This window comes from Mus musculus, chromosome 13 (genome assembly GCF_000001635.26).
Source record: "Mus musculus strain C57BL/6J chromosome 13, GRCm38.p6 C57BL/6J".
Lineage (NCBI taxonomy): Eukaryota > Metazoa > Chordata > Mammalia > Rodentia > Muridae > Mus > Mus musculus.
Genome location: NC_000079.6, coordinates 47,233,832 through 47,255,242, shown reverse-complemented (window position 1 = coordinate 47,255,242; position 21,411 = coordinate 47,233,832). Strand labels below are relative to the sequence as shown.

Below are 21,411 nucleotides of genomic sequence, written 5' to 3'. Positions count from 1 at the left end.
ATCTGTGCTTACAAAGATAGACCGATCTCTGAATTCATTTGCAGTGTTTGAGAAAAAAAAAGTGCTTTGTTTTAGTTAGGGCTTTACTGCCGTGAACAGCCACCATGACCAAGGCAAGACAACATTCAATTGAGGCTGGCTTACAGGTTCAGAGGTTCAGTCCATTACCATCAAGGTGGGAACATAGAAACATCCAGGCAGGTGTGGTGCAGGAGGAGCTGCGAGTTCTACATCTTCACCTGAAGGCTGCTAGTGGAACACTGGCTCCCAGGCAGCTAAGATGAGGGTCTGAAAGCCCACGCCCACAGTGACACACCTACTCCAACAGTGCTACTCCCTGGGCCAAGCATATACAAACCATCACATGCTTGATGTCTCTGAGAGTCAAGGGGTTGGGGGTCATGGAATGCTAATTCTTCAAGTTAATCCAAAGGGAACCTGGGGTAATGATAGGATTGATCTGTAAATAAAAGTCTGAGCTTTTGACTTGCAAGAGATGAGCTATCCAGGGAGTCTTTGGAATTGCAAGAGAGAGCTGCCTCGAGAGTGAGCTATCTCTCTCTCTAATGAGCAGAACCCAGGCCTTCAGCTTCTACCCACGGTTTGACTTTGAGTCATACCTTCACCCCACTCAAACACCACTTCCTTAGAACCCCTCCCCAAGACAAGGCTGGTCCTTGGCAGTGAGTTCAAATTCTTATACCAGGAGAGGACATTTGTGTGACAATGTCTAAGAATGACTCTATGGATTCTAAGAGAAATATGGCAGAAAAACATAACCATCTCCCCTGTCATTTTTATTGATGCACTTGATACTCACTTCTGTTTTCATCACCATGGGTAACAGAGATTAACTCTGAAGCGTTTCTTCCAAATTTTAGGCGCCCTTGGTTAATACATGTTTGTGGCACCGGGTGGAAATTCTAGGAATGGAGTTTAGTATGAGTGCTCTCAAAATTACTCTGATATTTAGAAGTCTAAATAGAGATGTTTTCCCACACATGGGAACCATCATTGGCAAGAACAGCTCATTATGCTTTCAAACACTGTAAGGAATAAGAGGCACAGTTTTAGTTCGAAACCTAAAATGTTTTTGAAAGCATTTTGAGGGTTTAATTGACTTTTTTTTTTCTTAATTTACTGGTTTTGAAAGCCAGAGTAATTTTGTGTTCTGCTTTCGAAGGTGACATTTTTTTTATTTGAGCCTGAACAGAAATTTCTTTGTGTCTGAGTAGATGTGCCTGTCCTGCTGACTCTCTCCCTGTCTTCTACTCCAGCTACAAAACTTAAAACTTAAATAAATAATAATGAGAGGCCACAGGGCGGCGCATGCATAATATGAACTGAGGTTTCAGCTTCTCCACTCACGGATGGGAAGCCCCTGGGCTACACCACTTACCCCAAAACCCTCATCTTCAATCTGTAATGCTGGCCATGTTGATCACTACTTTCTGAAATACTATGAAGAGTAAAAGAAAATGTTTTAAAGGCACCGTGGAGGGCTGGGGATGTGTCTTACCTTGTAAAAATCCTTGTCTGGCACTCAGAAAGCCAGTTCAGGCTCCAGCACGGTTTAGACTCAGCGTAGCACTGCGTGCCCATGATCCCAGCACACAAGAAGCTAAATAAAGCAGGAAGAAAATTGTGAGCTCAGGGGTCAACCTGGGCTACACGAGACCCTATCTTCATACAAATAACAATAACAAAAACCTGATGGAAGGCACAGCAATTCCAAACAAAACCAAACATAATGAAAGTTACCATATAAAGGCAAGTGGGGGGGGGTTATATTTTTGTTTTGGTTTAGTTTTGGGGGATATTTGTTGTTGTTGCTGCTGCTTGCTTGCTTTTTTTTTTTTAAATCTAATTTCCCCCCCAGCAAAAATCATTGGTTTGAGGGCACTGGAAATGTGTTATAGTTGCTTGCCTAACATGCATGAAGCCCTGGGTTCAATCCCCAGCACAGCATGTTGGTAAACAACTTGTAACACCTTCTAACACTTGGAAGATCATAAGTTCAAGGTCATTTTTGGTCACTAAGAAAATTTTAGGATAGCTTGGACTACACAACAGAGACCCTGTATCACCACCCCCAAACCCCAAATCATTAGGATGACTTAAATCATGTATTTTTCTTTTAACCTATCTGTCATGTTGCAACCGAACAGAACATTATTATATTTGGTAAATATTTATGAAAACTTTTCTTTTTAAACTATGAAGACAAGGCATGAGCAGAGGAAGTTCTATCTGCTTGCAAACAGAAGCATTAAATGCGTTTCGGAACTAACAACACCCAACATCATCTGGGTGACTCCTCTTAAGACCATGCCTGGCTGTTGTATGACAAAACTTTTCCTGGGAAGATACACGTTTACTCACCCCAGATAGGGAACCCCCAATTGACTAACGTATGGATACCATCAAAGTCCAACTTGGTGGAGTTTTACTGGAGATTCTTACAGGAATATGGTCGAGGGGTCACTTACAGGAGCAGAAATGACTCAAAGACAACTGCATCACCAAAGCCCACTCCAGCAAGGGCGAGAGCTCACGAAGCTGGGAACTTGTAACATACTGCACAGCCTGCAGATGGCTCAGCAGAATGGAGAGTGGCCTTTCTGGATGCCTTGGCTGCTCTAAACCTCTTCCAGGTAGCTCAGCTGGTTTCTGCATCTTTGAGGAAGCTGGTCTAAACTCAATCTCCTTCACAGTCCTGTTCTGCTATTCTCAGGACTCTCGGTTTTTGTTGGGTTCTCAGCTTTTATTGCTTTCCTTTGGCAGGGAGGAGCCTAAGTGAACCTGGTCAGGTTCAGGGACTTCCTGAAGCACCTTTGAGTTGTCTACCTTCCTGCTCACAGAGCTTCCCTGCAGGGTGGAAGGCTTCAGTCTTGGAGGAAATTGTTATGAAACACTCCACCTCTTACCTTTTTTCGGTCTCCTCATCCTCAATGATCCACAAGCCTTGGAGGCGGTGACTACAGACATATACCTATGGTTAAGAAACCATTCCTTGTTTGGGAGCTTCACCAGGGTTATGAGTTGCGGCTGACAACAGTGATCTATATGGCCTATGAGTGTCAGTTTGGCAGATGCATTACATCCATGGGTTAAAACGATAGGAGCTGCTTTCCCATTGGGACCTATGACCTCCCAAGCCACAGGTTTTTGTCCTGGCTTACAGTACCAACCCCAAACTCCATCTTGTGAAGACAGTTTTAAATCTGACTGGAAGGCTGCTGGTCTTACCCACAATAGCCAAGCCAAGACGTTGTACAAACAAGCATGTCTTGTCTGGCATGTTGGTATTTGAACATTCAAGATTCATAGCCAAGCAGGAACATTGGTGATAATGCTCTGCCAGCAGCCCACATGGCTCCTTCTGGCACAGTAATATACATATGTCCCATTGGTGGCTGAGAGGTTATCATGTGATCCACGTTTGCTCTTCCTTCGTTAGAAGTAGTGTCTGGGCCTTTTCTCAGTTTCACAGCTTGGAGACATATCCTGGGCAGTAGCCCTGTACTGAGTTATGCCCCCGTCTTATTCTTCAAGGATGGCTTTTGGAGCTTAAATATGACCAAAAGTAGAGATATTAGGAGACAGATTTAGCTCTACCACAAAACAAAACTGGCCACTCTAGCCAATTCTCCCAGTTGCCTCTCTCAGTCCCCTTGAATCTTATCAAAACATGTCTGCTGGGACAGTCTGGATAGTCTTGGGCTGTACTTTCCCAGACTTCTTGCAGTGAAGGCTTGGAATGAGATGTGATTCCAACCAATGGGAAGAGAGACCTAACACAGGGCTTCTAGGACAAGACCTGGTCCCCAATACCATTCATCTGCCTGCCCTCATCCACAGCTATGTAAAGTATATGACTTCCTGCTTAAGGAGCCTCACTGCAGAATGGAAAGTTTTAATCTCAGAGGAAACTGTTACACAACACTAGTTCAACATTCTCCACCATACAGCAATGTGAGCAATGCCTTGTGGCTCTCGCCCTTCCTACCTCTCTAACCAACTCCAATTAGAAGAGTGCTTCTCAGCCTTCCTAACTCTGCTACCCCTGACTTCAGTTCCTCATGTTCTGATGACCCCCAACCATAAAATTATTTTTGCTACTACTTCAAAACGGTAGTTTTGCTACTGATATGATTCAGAATGTAAATATCTGATACGCAGATGGTCTTAGGTGACCCCTGCACGATCCACAGGTTGAGAACCACTGACTTGGAAGCACCCTGACATTGAGGATTTCAGCCAGTCCTCCTGACCTGACCTAATGACACTGTGTAATGAACAGTTACCCCCACATCATAGCAGCAGTTAGGAGTAGAGCCAAGCTGGACCTGAAGCCTTCTGATTGCAGGTAGGGTCATCTGTCCTCATCCTACACCTCCTGGGGTTGGCAGAGGGCAGAGAAGACAAACATATTGTGACACCGTATTTCCCAGCCCTCTTCCAGGATCCCAGGATCCATTGTCCCTGTTGTGTCAAAGTCCCAACTCCAGGCTGGAACTCTGAACAAGCCACACTGATGCTAGGGCCTCTGGGTGGACTTTAAAAGTTTGTTTGCTCTTAAACAAATTGGCTTGGGTTCAAATGGTAAATTCAAGCTAATCAATAATCAGTTTTATAATTCACCTCAAGGAAACCTAATATTTATTTGAATGTATGTGATAGTATTCATGTCAGCCACCCCCCCCCCCATGCACTCCAATCACTAAAAGAAGATACATAGCCTTGAATCATGCCAGCCAACACAGAGCTAGAAGATGGACTTAGCTTCTTCATCAAGTGCCTGGTCTGACTTTAATTATACAAATAAAAAATTATACAACTACAAAGTGGGGGGCACAGAGCAGTTTTGCGGTTCTTGGGGAAGCATTGTTCTTGTTCCTTTGGGTGGAAGGAATAGCTGGAACCAACCAGACTGCCCTTAAGATAATGGTGGGAAAACAGGGCAGAAGGGAAGGAGAAGTTTCAAGGAGAAACAAAGAATTTCACCATGACAGGCCTGCAGCCATGACTGTTAAGAGACTAATCAGAACGAGCTCATCCCAAAGCTGCCTTTCCAGAGGTCAGTGAGAGAGATCGCCCAGACAGCCAGAGTGAAGCTGCTGGTGTGCTTCGGGAGGCTAGGAAGACTATCCGGTGGGTTTGTTTGACGAAACTCATCTGTGTGCTATCCACACAAGAGAGCCACCACCATGCCCAAAGCCATCAGTTGGCTCACCAGGTGGAGAGAGAGAGAGAGAGAGAGAGAGAAGAGAGAGTGCGCTTGGGTGAAGGTGGTTTTCATAGCATTTGGTAGTAAATTCCATGAAATGCTATGTTTTAATTTGTGACTTTTGGGGGAAGATGTTTCTTCCCGATGTACTGTGTTTGAATTTAAGTCACTCTAATGTTTGCTCAGGATGAATGTGAAACAGTCTGTGACTGCTCACAGACCTTAGTGAGCACAGCTTATCAACTCTGGCTGTTGTCAACTCAGGAGAGACAAGCTGCCATGCACAGAGGGGATGAGGAATAATAGTTTTTGCTTCTGCCGGTGCATGGCTGTGAATGTTTTGGCTCGATGTTAAGGTACTAAAATTGATAAGCAATGTGCAGAATTCTATTGCAATAAACCTGGTTACAGCCTGGGGGACAAGAGCAAAACTGAGGATCAATTGAGAAAATTGAGAACCACTGTTGGGGATTGGTTCTAATGACGGGATGAGGGGTGGGCTGGATATATATATTTGCAGTTATAGTCAAAAATTCCATGTGTGACAACATTCCCAGAGTTGATGGTATCTGTGAGATCAAGCCCACCCCTCATCCCCTTATCCCTGAGGCTCATCTGGAGAAGGCCAGAGACTTTAGTACAGAAATAACAAGGTCATGTACATGAGTAATATATAAAGTACATATGTAAGCACATATATATATATATATATATATACATATATACATATGCACCTATATAAGTACATAGATAAAACCTATGCCTCCATTGAAACAGATAATTAAGAGTGTGCGTCTCCTCTTAGACTCATAGATTTGGCAGTCGGGCCTGGAGAGTGCACTGGAATCCTTTCAGGAGAGCTTGTGTTCTTTTTCTGGTTGCCATTCAATGTCTGAGCCTTGAGTCCCACTGCTTGTTCTAGAAATGGAATATGGATCATCTCATGGGAAGGTTCTCAAAGTTCTTTCCTTTATGTAAAAATAAGAAAAATTATAATTCCTCAAAGTTATAATGATTATAAGGAACACCATTTCTTTCTCATAATCTAGAGTTGGACCTAACGATAAAATGGATTTACTATCTAGCAAGAGAAGATAACCGAATTGCAGAAAAACCTAATTGTAATTCTTCTGTAGATTCACTGGGTGCATAATTTACATTGCAGCACATTTGCTGGTTAGGGCACTGATTAAACTTGGTGCTGGGTGAAACAGTTCATTCAGTGTTTCTTTGGAAATGCAAATGGAAGCTTAGCAAACAGCAAGCACACTTTGGAAATTCAATAATGCTGACATTCTAGGAGATGATTTAAAAAATTAAGAAACTATAACCCCAAATGTTTTACATGGTCTCTCTGCTCCCCCCACACCCCAAACTGAATTACAAAATGAATTTTAAATAGTCAGTTGATTGCAAATGTCAGGGTGTTACTGTAAGGGGAATATAACACTTAGCAAAAAGGCAACACCAGTACAAGAAAGCGAGCCTTCAGACCCGCAGAGACACAAGACCCAGCTGTTGCCCAAGTTCTGGCCCTCGGCCACAGGGGAGTCCTGCCTTGAATACTAATGGCAAGGTGATGGTCAGAAGATACTGCTCTCCTGGAATTCGTTTCTTTAAAACTCATAACAAGCAAACGTAGCCTTCTAAGAGATTTTATGAAGGTTAGGACTGATCTTAGTGCTCAGTCTATGCCTCGTTTCTCCTGAGCTCTCCTTTGACACAAAGCTGTGTTTTGTGGGGTGGTTGTTTAGAATGGCCAAAGATATGTCACTGCTGATCGTGCCTCTGGGTGATGGTCAACCCCTGTGTGGTGCTGACGTGGACCACCCCACACAGAAGGATGAAGTCTGCACTCAGCATTGCACTTCTGTTTCTTCAAGAAACGTGATACCAAGAATCACTACCAACACGTAAATTTGGGTTGTATTCGTAAATCCCGAGCCTGGGGTTTCAGAGTGATTTAGTTGTTTCTTAGAGACTAAAACCGAACTCTGTACAGAACAAAGGCTAACACGTTTGGTTTCCTGCTCACATTTATTGGGGCTAAAGAGACTAAAACAGTTAATTTTCTTCCCAAAGACTTGGAAATCTATATAATGCGACAGTAAATTTAAGTAAGCACACAACAAAACTTCCTGGATCGTGAACCAACAGGAGGTGTGATAGCCTGTAGATATCAATTCAGACAGCTTTACAAAGTGCCATTCCTCTAAGGCATTCCTGTGGTCTCACAGCCAGATGTTCACATCCACAAAGGCATCTCTTCACCGACAGAGAGATAGGTTGTTCAGGAGCAGTGGGCGCAGGAGGCGAAAGCAGCACACACTTAGTTATTGAGTCATTTCAAAGAGGAAATTTGGCGTTCCAAGAAACAGTTTTGTACATCCAAAAAAAAAAAAAAATCAATGAGAATTTTCCACTTGGACGGGGAAGATTATTTTGTGCTGCAGACAACAAGAAAATCCAAGCCGACTTATTTGCTTTCCAAAGGCCACTTTCAAAGTACAGATTTCAAGTCCAGAACAAATACCCACACTGTGAACAAACAGGGTGGCTAAGACGCTATCTAACATTTGCTTTCATAATGGCTTTCTTCCTCTCTTCTCTAACTTGTTCTAAGAGGAGAACCCCAGCGGCAGGCTCTGGAAGCTGTACCTTTGCATCCAGTGAGATTTCTGGAAGGTGGGTTGTTACACCCAGGTGTGAACCTGGTGGGCTTTGTCACAGCCAAACGCTTGCTATAGGAACCCTTCCTGAAGCAGGAGGAGGAAGCTGAGGGACAGGTAAGTAAAGCCGTCAGGGGCTAATTACCCAAAACGAGGACACCAGGACACCGGCCTTTCCCGGCACAGTTGCCACCTTGTATCTTTGTAAACAAAGTCAGTTGGGCTGGTATTGCGCCCTGCGATGAGCCAGAGCTACAGACACTTGGGTTCCATCTACCAAAGTAGATTCTGACACACTCTCTCACACACATTTTGCTATATGATGAAAAAGACACCATTATTCAGGCACTTTGCAACATTAAAAAAAAAATCCAGTTATGTAAAATCAGTTTGACAAACAACCCCCCCCCCCACCCGCCGCCCCAAGCTGAAAAATAAATTCAAAACAAATGCTTTTATAAAAAATCTCTGAGAAGGCGATTTCCCTCAGTTTCGCCGGGGAAATCGCCCAGGCATTTGCCTCCGTCTTTACTCTAAATCCACTCACAGCAGCTTCTACTTCGGAGATAACAGCATTTCAGGTTACATGAAATCGGCCCCACTTAGAACCAGGCAGGCCTGGAAAATTTACTGAGGGTGGTGCTTGGTGTCACTGTTGACATCCGTGCAGAGAAATCCAATTTCAGTTGAGCTCCTGTAATCCCCTGAGCTGTGACAAATGCCCCTCGCCTCAAGGGAGGAAGGTGACTATGTGTGCAGGTCCGCCACTCAGATGTCATTTATATTCAGACTAATATGAAATACCCTTTCAAAAGAGAGGTTTGTTTTTCCTGCTGTAACTGAAGACATTCACCAGAAGACGGAGCCACTTTATATGGAAGATTTTCTAATAAATGATTGAAAGGATTTGGGCTGGTTGCCATTCAGAAGTTTTCTAGAGTTCTATGTTTTATACAAACTGTGACTAAAAAAAGCACGTGGCCAGGGAATGTTCTGTACAGACATCAGATGCTAATGTACACATGTGATCCCCTGAATATATACATGCCCACTTAGGATACATTCCACCGCACATGTGATCCCCTGAATACATACATGCCCACTTAGGATACATTCCACCGCACATGTGATCCCTTGCATATAGACATCTCCACTTAGGGATACATTGCACTGCAGAGGCAAGGCTGATGATAACAGGTCTTTGATAACAGATCTAAAATAGCAGCAGTTTAACAATCTAGTCACCTAGTTACCGGGGGAAACAGAACAGGCCCTGAATACTCTCCCCGGCTTCCAGGAGAGGTCTCTGTTAACGTGGAACACACACAGTTCTTATGAAGCACCGGGCTGCTTTGCTAATGGCAACTGTATACTGCTAGAGGAAAAATATGCTCATCTTTTCAAAACCTATTTGCTGATTAATTGTATAACAGGCAGGATGTATCACACTGAGGTGACACAAATCCCAGCAACTGAAGACACCTGAACTGTTTCCATCCGATTGCTTGTTGTCACACGAAATTCTTGAGAGCACAGAAAGTACTCAGATTGTCTGGACAGCTCCTGGGAGACCAAGACTAAATTAGGCTGAGTGAAGAGCTGCTCTACATTGTGTCTGAAAGTATGTAAATAACCTGAATATCACTTTACAGAGGCATAAAACCGCACTAGGGGTTGTTGTAAAAGACTTTTGAGTCTACCCTCTTGAGTAAGTTAGGAACTTTATAACAAAAATTCACATGTGTACTAAGTAAATAAAACCAACCCCCCCCAAAAAAAAACCCCTCTTATGCTGATAAATATATCATTTTAGTCCTAGAAAGGGAAAAGGTCTTTTAAAATAATCTTATTTTGTGTTATCCATTAAATATCTACACATGTGCCCAGCTGGAGTCACATGGGCTCTATATGTGTGAATGGACTACAGTGTCTACTGTTGATGCACACTGTCTGGTCCAACTCCTGATCTGTTGGGAATATGACCACAGAGCCCAAGAAAGGACCCTGCTGTCTACAAGGAAAGCTTTGGAGCTTTCCCCTTTCATCCCGTAGAAAACGCTTTTTAGAGACCACAGCTGCTGGCTGACTGTGAGCGGTGAACACTGGTTCACCTTAGAAGAATAACATCTGCCAAACAACAGACACTGAATGAGGCCATGTTGCCTTACAAGTTACAACCTCTTCCTGGGAAGGGACAACTCCCTCTGAACGGCAGTTTCTCCTGCCTGGAGATGAGATCACACGGGGAGAGAGCTGCTATGTTTCTGCCAAGTCACTGTGGAAACGCTAAGAAGTGCACACGCGGTAGCCAGCATAGGCATGCCAGTCAGTGTGTCAGCTCCTGAGATAAGCAGCGGCTCCACTGCTCACAGAACGTGTTATTATGCAGTATCATCCTTCCCTCCGGCTCTGGGCCTCTGCCATGTGTCTTGTGGCAGTGGAACCAACACAGACGTTTGCTCAGTTTGCAATGCTGCCAAGTGCGGCAATACCGCCATGACTACAGTGAGTATTCACCCAGGCTCCTTGGTTTGGATGGAAGATGAGCAGCCTGGTGGGATCCTTTGGAGGGTAAGATGGTGATGTTTTAGAGTCTCCCAGGCTAAAGCAAAGTTCCCAACCTGCTCCACAGACACAGTCCGGACTGTGGGGCTGCTTCTTGATACACAGGCACACTCATGCCCCGGTGCGTGGCCTTTTCCAACACCGAATGCTTTCAGGTAGGTTCAAAGTCTGGGCAGAGGCACTTCCAAAGTTTGGCAAGGAGAAGGAGGCAAGGCTGCTAAGTGGGGCTTTTACCAATGTGCTGTCTCATGTGACCCGGATGTCTGCGCAGGTGACTTTAGGTTGTGGATGGATCATGCTTTTTCTTCTTGCCGCGACAGGACTTGCAGACACAGCAGATTATACAGGGAGAGGCCAGGAGCAGCAAGGGTGAGGTCACCAAGGCAATGACACCTAATCCCACAAGGATCCCCACTACCTGGAAATTGAAGAGAAAACCCTATGTCAGCAGGTATGTCATCTGAGATGTATACATTCCCCCAAGTGTAACAACAGCCTCTACAGTCTGGATGCTGTGCCCACCCTGCCATGCCTGTCGAAACCCTAATACTCAGTGCGATGGCACTTGGAGTGGGGAGCCCTGGGTGACACTGTGAGACCCTGGTGACACTTGGGAGCCCAAGAGCTTGCCTCCATTCTTAGCTTTCTAGCATGGGAGAACACGGTGAGAAAGCTGTCATCTATGAACTGGGAAGAATGCTGTGAGTGTAACCTTCACGGCCAACTGTTCTGGATTCAGAGTCATCTAAGAGGCACACCTCTGCGTGGAGGGGGACATTTCCAGGCAGGGCTAACTGGGGAGGGAAGACTCGTGATGATGTTCCATAAGCTGGGCATTGGACTGACTGAATAACAAAATTTTAAAAAGAAGAAAGGCAGACCAATGCTATCCTATCCTCTCTCCCTGACTCCTGTTCTGCTGAGACATGAGGAGTCCCGACCTCAAGTTCCTACCACCATGAACTCTGCCATGCCCTCGCGGTCAGGACAGACTGTATCCCTTCAAACCATGAGCCAAATTATGCCCCTGCTTCTCTAAGTCCTGAGACAAGCAACCAACACAAGGACCCATTCGCAGACCCTGCCCACGCTGATACCTGGTCCTCAGACTGCCAGCAGCCAGGACAAGGATGAATCATCTCAGCTGTTTCAGTCACCCAGGCTATGATAATCTGTTAGGTGAATGGCTAGGATACTGTCTCAGGCAATTTTAGCAATGACATCGCTGGACACAAACTACAAAGGACTACATCGAGGGTGAGAGCAAACCAAATGTTAACACAAGCTGAACCATAAACTCTAAACTCTGAGCTGTGGCTGTTGGCTCGTTCTCTATTGGGGCTTCCTCAACAGTCTCACAGGGGCATTAATAATGATCATCGTTAGGATGTGAGCATTGGTTTCTTCAAAGGAAGCGTAGCCTTTGATAAACACAAAACACTATTAAAAAACAAACCACGATTCTCTTTGAACCTGCCACATAAACACACAATGGCATGTACTGAGGGATCTGAGGCCCTGCAGGAGCCCACAGCATTGGAGACTCTGCTTTGATGCTTAATATGCTCTAACTGCTTGTAGGAAACTCCTCCCATGTTTTGCAAGAGCAAAGAACAGGGGTATGTTCTTTGGCTGGTCACCCTAACGTTCTGCTCTCTGGTGCCTCTGTCCCTCAACAATTGTGCTCTTGACTTAACTTCAGGCCACAGCTCCATTGTTCTCTCTCTCCTCCTCCTCCTCCCAGAACCTCCCAGGAGGGCATGGGAAAGCAAGGAAAGCCATCCCAAGTCCAATGAATCTCACGTTCCCTTAAGGTGGAGCCTACCTGTGTTCGGTTCCACATTACCGATGCCCTCGAGTGGCCGAGCTTATTCCTGCATGGCCCTTTGTCATAGTGCCTGAGGAATATGTCATTCTGAAAAACAAAGAGAGGAGTTTCAGTCATCACACAATGTAGGGTGGAGAGGTGAGCATCAAGTGTGCAGTTCGCCTGATGCTATCAGTGACTTCCTCTAGGAATCCTGACAGGGGCAAAAGAACAAGGAATGACCTGCTCCACCATCTCAGGCAGGTAAGGGACGGTGAGCTCCGGCAGAGGTGTGCAATGGAATGGGAGAACCATAAGTCAGGAGCAAGCCTGGTGTGACCAATGCCAGCGACTGACAGGGGAAGCCAGTCACGAGGTAGAAAGAGAGTAATACACTAAATGAGGAAGCAGGAACAGGAATTATAGGAAAACTACTGAGGAGAAAGAAAAGAAATAACCCAGAGATGGACTTGTGGGTAAAGATGGACGTGCTGAACTTGACATCCAAACAACACACCCAGAGGCAGATCATTACTTATACCTGGTCTTCGAAGGAGGGGCCTGAATATCAGTTTACATAAAATGGGGGTGGGGCGAGTATCACAGAACTGAATAAGCTTGTGTAGAAGAAAAGTGGACTGAGGAGCAGATTTGTTCAGGGAAGACACGAACAGACAAGGAGTCTGGAAAAGACACTGAGGGACAGCCAGAAAGGTGAGGTCAGAGGAGCTAGGAGAAATGGCAGCTGGCCAAGATATCAAAATCTTGGGATATTGGGAAGTATACGGTCAGGATATGGCCGCATGGTCACTTGAGTGCCCAGTGCTAACTGGAGGAAGGCGGATATCAACAGCGAGAGGCAACTGGGTTCAATGGAAGCTTGGCTTGTGAAGAAGAGGGAGAGTAATCAGGGAGAGGACGACTGGTCAGCTTGAGAAGAGACCGGCTCCACCTGGAAACAGCACACGACAGACAGAACGAAATGGCAAAGGCGTACAAGAGAAGTTGAGATCACACGGAAGAGAGAAGACAACTGAAGGTGACAAGTCCCTGAGGCTCCATCTTGGCCTCTGACACTGCATGGCTGAACATGAAGCCAGGCGCAAACACAATGCCCAGCACACTCAGTCTCCGTTTGGGGCTGTCTCAGGCTTGGGCTTTAGAAAAACAATCCCCCTTTCTCTGTCCCAGGTTCTCAACCTTCCTACAAACACATCAATACCATGTGGCATAGAACACGGCCCTGTAGAGAGACTCCCTTGTGTGCTGTGTGGAAGCATCACCTGTCAACAAAAAATTGATGGCCTGCTAGCAAAAGGTGGGAAGCAGAAGGTGGGGTTTCCAGTGAAGAGATAGGAACTCTGGGAGTTAGTTAGTCAGGCGCAGGAAGATTTGCCCTGGACTCTGAGGAAGTCTGATGTATGACACTGAGGAGTGGTAACTAGCCGTGTGGCAGACATAGAATAGAATAAATGGGTTGGTAAGCTGCCAGCCCAAGCTTACTTTATTCATACATAAATAAGCCCCTGGGGTGTTTATTTAGGAACTGGGGTGCAGGTGGAAAAGCCCGAGGTGACACTGCCCCACAAGCCAATGCCCTCATCTGAGAATATGCCTATACAGAATCTGGCAGTAGGTAAGCCTGTGCGGGTACTTCCTTAATTAGTGATTGATCATGGGAAGGACCGGCCCTTGATGGTGCCACCGTTGGGGTGGCAGTCCTGCATTCTATAAGAAAGCAGGCTGAGCAAGCCATGAGGAGCAAGCCAGTCAGTAAGCAGCGCCCTGCCATGGCTTCTGCATCAGCTCCTGGCTCCAGATCCCTGTCTCTCGTGAATTCCTGCCCTGACTTCGCCTGATGATGTGGGAGAGTAAGCTGAATAAACCCTTTCCTCCCTCTCCGAATGTCTGTGGTGTTCCATCACAGCAATAGAAACCCTACCGAAGACGAGCGTGACTGAGGTCTTACACCAATATGAACACACATTATAGCTTCAGACAGGGGTATCCGTAAACAGCTTGTGCCACCTCAAACTTTAAAAGACTGAGACTGGAGGACACCCTTGTTACCCACCGTCCCACAGCTGAGATCACTGTTCACTTTGGCAGAATTTGGGAAGACACACTCTTGGGTGGAGAAGGAGACTAAGCAACAGACAGGCGTCAGGATCTAGTAGTAAGTGGCAAGGCAGCAGGGCTTCCCTGTCACGCCAGCCACCAGAACAGCCTTTCTGATCGCAATAGGCAGAATGCCCCCTTGGAGACACACGTGGCGGAGTCTCCAGTAACTGTCTGCATATGTCACTATGTGAAGGACCTGGACGTGGGGGAGGTTACCCTTGGTGGTTGCAATGGCTCCCATCTCATTTCATGGTTCTTTATCGAGAGGAAATGCATCCTGCCTGTGGTCAGCGGGAATGAGGACCACGAGGAGATCAGAGAGACGTGATGAGCCTAGCTACGCAAGCAACCCCATCTCTAGGAGACAGAGGAGCAAAGACATGGATTCTCATCCAGCATCTTCAGACAGCAGCACTCCAGCCCTGTCAGGATCATGATCCAGTTATATATATATATCACATCAGGCTGCTAAGGTACGACATAGACACTAATTCTCTGCTGTTTTAAGCCAGAACGTTTGTGACCATTTGTTACAACGGTATAAAGCAAACACTTAGACAGCTATTTACACAATAGAGATAATTTCCTCTAGAGCACAAAAATGTCCCAAAAACATTTCAGACAAAAATATGTCTGAAAGCTATGACGACACACAGAGGTTTCATGGTGTCTGAAGTAGCAACGGGGATGGGCTGTGACTCGGCAGCAAGGTGCTCGACTAGCGCTCACAATGATTGAGTCCAAGGCCCATGAAACCAACAAAAACAAAGGGGAGGAGGAAGTGAGCAGAGGTCAGAGAAACAGGGAGGGGAGAAGAAGGACAGGGAGGTTAGGAAGGACAAGTTGGGCTCAGGGAATCTCAAAAAAAAAAATTCCTTTTGCAGGATAGTAAGAGGCCCCATTGCTAAAGGGAAGGACTGTGCGGCTGGCTCAGACAGTGGCACAGACACAGCAAAGGTAATGACAAGCCCCTTCCATGGAGAACTCACGTCCAGGTTCTGCAGACAGTACCAGCAAAATGTGTGCTTGCAGTTCTTGCACATCATCTGGGCGCAGCCTTCGTTGCGCTCAATGTAAATGCGGCAAACCGGGCACTGCTTGATGGGGGCGTCCGCATCCGTTCCAAAGAGAGCCCTAGGACAAAACAGATGAGACGTGTTCAGTCAGGGTCACCTGCGCGATGGCCAGGGCTGTTGGGTGGCTAGTTAGGAAATCTCTCAGTTTGTCATGTTTAACTCACTTCCAAAGGTGTGGGAGACATGGATTATTAGTTGTTCAGAAAGCCCAATAAGAAGGAATTTATTTATTTTGGCTCCTAATGAATTATATAATTACACTTTCTACAGCTGGCTGCTTTTAGTGCTTTGCCAAATTAATACTTCATCCCTAATCACACAGCCTCTAAATAAGAAGTACATAGAGGGAGCTAGACTGTGAGAAAACGCCAGCTCAGGATCCAAATGAGATGCAGTATAGGTAACGACGGCATGGCTAAGTAAGGGTAAGGGCTGGGGTTTAGCTAGAGATCCAACACTCAAAGAGATGCCAACAATGACTGGAAAGACCTCCTCCAAGTTGATGAAGAGGCCCGTGTGTGACCACAGCAGAAAGGGACACAGAGCCAAGTGGTTCAAGTCAGGATAGGAGGGAGTCAGAGTACCCCACTATACACCAGTGACTGGGTATCAAAATCACCACCCAGCACACAGAAGCATCCCTGTTTACAAAATGTGGACAAATCTAGGTCAGATGAGGTGCTGGGGATATCCTTACATAGTGAGACATTATTTCTGATTTAATATTCTCCTCTGGGCTGGTGAGATGGCTCAGCAGGTAAAGGGACTTGCTGCCAAGCCTGTTGATCTGAGTTCAACCCCTGGGACCCAGGTAGAGAAAGGAAAAAACAAAGCAAAGCAAAGCAAAGCAAAGCAAAGCAAAGCAAAGCAAAGCAAAGCAAAGCAAAGCAAAGCAAAGCAAAGCAAAGCAAAGCAAAGCAAAGCAAAGCAAAGCAAAGCAAAGCAAAGCAAAACAAAACCAACCAAAAACTCTCACAAGTTTTCCTCTGAGATCTACATATGACTTACAGCACAGTCTATCTACACATGTACACACACACACACAAACACACACACACACACACACACACACACACACACACACAGAGTCAATATAGTAAAATATTTAATGCCCTTTTCCCAGTGGGGATGCAGGCTCATAAGAGGCTGAATGTCTTACGTGAGCCCGCTTGGATGCCAAGAACAGTATCAGAACTCAGATTACCCTTTTCCTGAGCCCCTTAAACCAGCTCTTGGGGCTAACCACTATGGAAGGGCCTGCCTTAAATCTGACGGGGACGGCGCATGGCAGCGCGTGGAACAGACTCCTTTTTTTTCTGTGCTCCGTCTGATACCCAGGCACGGCACCATAGCCAGGCAGCGTGATTGTTCCTGAAGACCAGTTCTGCATGCTCTGAGGGCACCGGGTGAGTAAGCCAACTGGCGGGGGAATACTGATTGTTTTGTTCTTGCTCGTGCAGAACAGCCTCCAGCAAAGTATGGGACCCAACGCGAAGGTCTCCAGCTCTGCTCCTGGCTGCCACCATAAAAACCTTCCATACAAGACGGCACCCGGCGGTTGAATTGCTTCTCCACCTGTAACGAGATCTCAGCCCTGGTGCCAAGTTCTCATAGCATAAAGCATTAGGGGAGAATCTCCCTGTGTTTTCTAAGCATTTGGGAAGACGGTGTATATGTCTGTGCACTCTGTGGGGTCGGCATACTCTAATGAACAGGCCATTTAATGGGATAAGATCACAGCCGTCTTATTTTCTAAACAGGAAGAATGGGCTACACCATGTACATTGAACATGGCTTCTTAGCAAATATATATATATATATATATATACACACACACACACACACACACATATATATATATATATATGTATATATGTACATACATACATACATACACACATACACACATACATACATATGGGAACTACAGAACTTGATGCCTCTCTACCCCAAGGGAATGGACTCACCATGATCTGGAAGGTGCCCTTAGGATAAAGAGCTAGAATCCCTTTCAGACATCCTGTACTGGTTGGTGCCTGTGGCCACCTTACTCGTTCTTCTTGAGGCATTTCTACAGTAAATGTCTAAGAGTCATCTAATTTCTTCTCACAGCAGCTTATGCTGGGTTTGAAAAGAACACTGGGAACAGCCCCAGACACACCTCCTCCCTTACCCATGCTCTGGCATCGCCGACTGGCTGTCTCTACAGGAAGACTCCTCGTGCCAAGCATCCTTGCAACATGAGCAGAATTTCAGGTGGCAAGAAGGGCACTCCACCAACACTGGCTGGCCTGGGTCTCCGGCTGAAATATGGCACACGGTCTGGCAGTCTGCAACAGGACACCATGTCCGGAGGGGGTCCATGTGAACCTCTGAAACATAAAGGAGGAAACGGTGAGGGGCTTTCTCCAATCCGAGCATTAAAGTTTCTCCCCTCCCCTCTCCGTTTATCTGGTTTTGTTTGTTTGTTTGTTTAATAGACCAACAAGTATGGCAATAATAGCAGCAAGGGAGTGGCCATTTCCATGATTGACAGTCTTCCTGATGGGTCCAAGCCTGTTATCTACTGTCCAGAGCATAAGGTCATCGCTGCCACATTCTCAAGGTAGGAACCAAGAGAGCAGGTCACCACTGCCTTTATGAATAGGTAAGGTATGGACTTTAACCAAAAACTACAACTTGCCTTTGAGTGCTCAAAATGGGCAAAAAAAAAAAAATCTTACTTCTTCAGTGATAAACTAGGTAACATCTTGGGAGAAAGGTTGACGTGAAGAGGGTCAAAGCAAGAGAACAAAGGTATTCTACATATGAGAATATGGTGCCTGAGCTCGGAGGTATAGTTCATACTGTGGGGGATTTTGCTGCAGGATTAAACAGTGTCCAGTATGGCTTAGCTAGAAGGTCAGATTTAAGTAGTTTGCTGTCTTACCAGTGAACAAGATATGAAGGGCTCACAAGCTCTTGAAACAGAGATGTTCACAGAGCACAACAATGATAGCCATTTGTGTGACAGTGGCTAGAACCACGTAGCACACAGGAGGAAAGGAAAGATTGGCAGGTGGACAGCCAGCCACCTTTTTAAGTATTTATGTCTCTCTTAGTTTTCCCATTTCTTGCTCAATAAAATATTCCATTTTTTTTCTTCATGTACTATGCCTTATAAGGAGACAAATGAGAGCATCAGAGGGGAGCCTTGCTTTCTCTGAATGGATGTATTTTACAAATTCCTTACTCATGATGTTCCTTTCTTAAACCCTCTGAGGCTAATGTCAATCTGTTATAATGCTCTAATCAGTTGTAATCCCGGGAGAAGTTGTGACGTGTTTCTATCCACAAGTTGTTTCAGGCATCCAAAGTGGTACAACGGAACTAGAAATGATCAATGCAGGAGCAGTTCTGGATTCTGATGAATTAGAACCGAGTGCAGTTGCTGCCCACAGTCCAACACAGACACCAGGAAGGAATCTGAGCCACAGGAAAACAGGGATTTCAGCCTTCCCACTAGGTAGTACGCCCTTAACAGACTGCCGTCAGATAGGTCCCATTCAGACTGAGATGCCGCACGGTGCATGCTCCTACTTCATTCATTACGAGTCATGTCTGAGGCTTTTCTTCGTTTGACTGATAACTTGCTTTGGTTTGGTATGGGGAAGAGACATGTCCTAGGGAGTAGTAGCCCTATACTGAGCAAGACCCCAGTCTTATTCTTCAAGGATGGCTTCCAGAGCTTAAATATGATCAAAAGTAGAGATACTAGGAGACAGATATTTTAGCTCCACCTAAAAACAAAACTGGCCACTCTAGTCAATCCTCCCAGTTCCCTTGTCTCAATCTCCTTGAATCTTATCAAAACATGTCTGCCTTGACAGCCTGGATATTCTAGAGCTGTGCATTCCCAGACTTCCTGCAGTGGAGGTTTGGCGTGGGATATGACTCCAACCAACAGGACGATAAGGAGAGACCTTACCTTACCACAGGGCTTCTAGGACAAGGCCTGGTCCCCAGTGCCATCCGTCTGCCTCCTTTTGTCCACAGGTATGTGAAGTTAAGGCACTGGGACAGGCACAAGGATCTGGGGACTCTCAGGAAAAGCTAAGCCATTTAAAAATTTGAGTGGCTAGATCAGTCAAAGCCATCACCACAGCCTACCCATGGGCTTCGCGTACATGATAGTAGGAAGATGTCCTGGTTGTTCAAGTTATTTTCAGACATCCCATTCCTTGTCACTGAAAGCGTATTAACTGATAAGGCTGCTTCCAGTAACAGCGAGTAAGTAACCGGACTGTAGGATTGCTTCTCCCACAGGGCAGACTTTACTGAGAGGATTAAAGGGCCTCGACACATGTGACCTTAGAAGATTTTCCTACAATAATAGTTTTACCTACGTACAGCACATGGAAGATGTGCAATCCAACTGTAAATAAAAACATATGCCATTCTGTAGAAAACTTGTACACCACGACACAAATGCATATTCTTTTTTAAAAAGTTAACATACTAAGTCACATATATGAGATTCTTTAATGTAGTTGCGCAGACAGATAATATATATTCATATAGTTGAGCATTGCTTATATTTTTCAGAAATATATGGTAAATTTATAAAATAATAATAGATGTATTCAACGGAAAGACAAGATTACAGAATAGTATAAATGAGTCGTATTTATAAAACTATGTATATAGAGGCATATTTTGACTGCTTCCGGAAGGCTGCTGAAGGTAACAGCTTGCCCCGGATGAAGGTCAAGGGTTGGGTGAAAAGGCACAGGTTTTCTTTATTGTTAATATGGATTTTAAAGTTACACTTATCTACTGTGTACTGGGATCATGCCCATGCGGCGGCATGCTTTCTCAGAGGGCACCGTGTAGAAGCTGATCCTCTACTTCCACAGCGCGAGCGAGACCTAGGCACTGAGCTCTTTGGGCATGGTAGGACAGGACGTTCCCTTACCCACTGAGCCATCTACCTCACTGTTCCACGTGATTTTTTTTCGAAGGCACAGACACCACTTGTGTAACTTTTTTAATTGGTTCCTAAATTATTTCCGGAAGTTGGGCATAGTGGCTCACACTTGTAACCCCCCACCACTCGGGAGTGAGGTGTCACTCAGACAGGCGACCTTTTCTCTAATATAAAAACAAGCTGCTACACCTAGAACTCTGCGGTCAATAACCATCACTTGGTTTTTACTTCCTAGGTCATCCTACCCGTGCCATAGCGGGTAAGGAAGAGTGGAACACCCGAGGGAATAAGGGGACTAAAGAGTTTTATCTCTTACAATCCAAGGGCCATACCCAGGTCTCTAACAGATGCAAATGAAAGATGTTTTTGAATGAAAGAAAAAGGGTTTTGGTGCCTCTGGGTTGGAAGGTACAGAGGACATTTAAGTAAGTGGTTCTTCTAGCCTCCAGTATTCTTCCCAGCAAAGGCCCCGTAGCATGAAAGCACACTTTCTGGTCTTTCAACAGGCTAATTACTAATTTGGTAAGAATTACTAGAGACAAACTTTGAGGCCGATAAGCTTTGGAGAACCATCTGACACTGAACACACATTAGCCTTGTTCTCATGGTTGTTCATAACCATACATTTTTAATAATCACATTGAAGCCCCTTTTTGGTAGGAGTCACGGCCGAGCTGCAAAACTACAAGTGCTTTTGATCTGTTTCTAAAGTTTACTAAGTGGTGCACATGTAAAGTTAACCCACCCAAGAAATCAGTCGGACTTTATAAAAACAGAAGACAAAGCCAGAGCTGAAGGTGACTGAGGGGCTGGGGGCGGGGGGGGGGTCCTACCTCTTTAAAAAAAAAGCAACAGTTTAACACAGCATTTTCTTTCCTTTGAAATGATACTGTCAAGATAAACATCACTCTCCAAAACACATTAAACACAGCAGGCTCCTGCAGCCTAAAGCCAAATTACTCAGCCCCCCACCCCCA

At 45.4% G+C, this 21,411-nt stretch overlaps 1 protein-coding gene and 1 long non-coding RNA gene across 4 annotated transcripts in view; one reads left to right on the top strand and one right to left on the bottom strand.

Annotated features, from left to right (window-relative positions):
* Nucleotides 1-7,251: 7,251 nt before the first annotated feature.
* Rnf144b (ring finger protein 144B) overlaps nucleotides 7,252-21,411 on the bottom strand; it is a 125,272-nt gene continuing 111,112 nt past the window's right edge. For both annotated transcript variants that reach the window (NM_146042.4, NM_001170643.1), the window contains exons 5-8: nucleotides 17,642-17,840; nucleotides 15,382-15,526; nucleotides 12,290-12,379; nucleotides 7,252-10,882 (exon numbers count right to left, since the gene is read on the bottom strand). In NM_146042.4, the coding sequence (NP_666154.3) occupies nucleotides 10,742-10,882; nucleotides 12,290-12,379; nucleotides 15,382-15,526; nucleotides 17,642-17,840 (575 nt within the window). In that variant the 3' untranslated portion in view covers nucleotides 7,252-10,741. The remainder of the gene's footprint in view (nucleotides 10,883-12,289; nucleotides 12,380-15,381; nucleotides 15,527-17,641; nucleotides 17,841-21,411) is intronic.
* Nucleotides 17,678-19,571, top strand: Gm52039. 2 transcript variants are annotated; one of them, XR_003950578.1, is made up of 3 exons: nucleotides 17,678-17,862; nucleotides 17,949-18,973; nucleotides 19,338-19,571. It is a non-coding gene; the product is annotated as a predicted gene, 52039 (long non-coding RNA). The 2 variants fall into 2 exon arrangements; XR_003950577.1 differs by having other exon boundaries at nucleotides 17,784-17,862; nucleotides 17,949-18,073.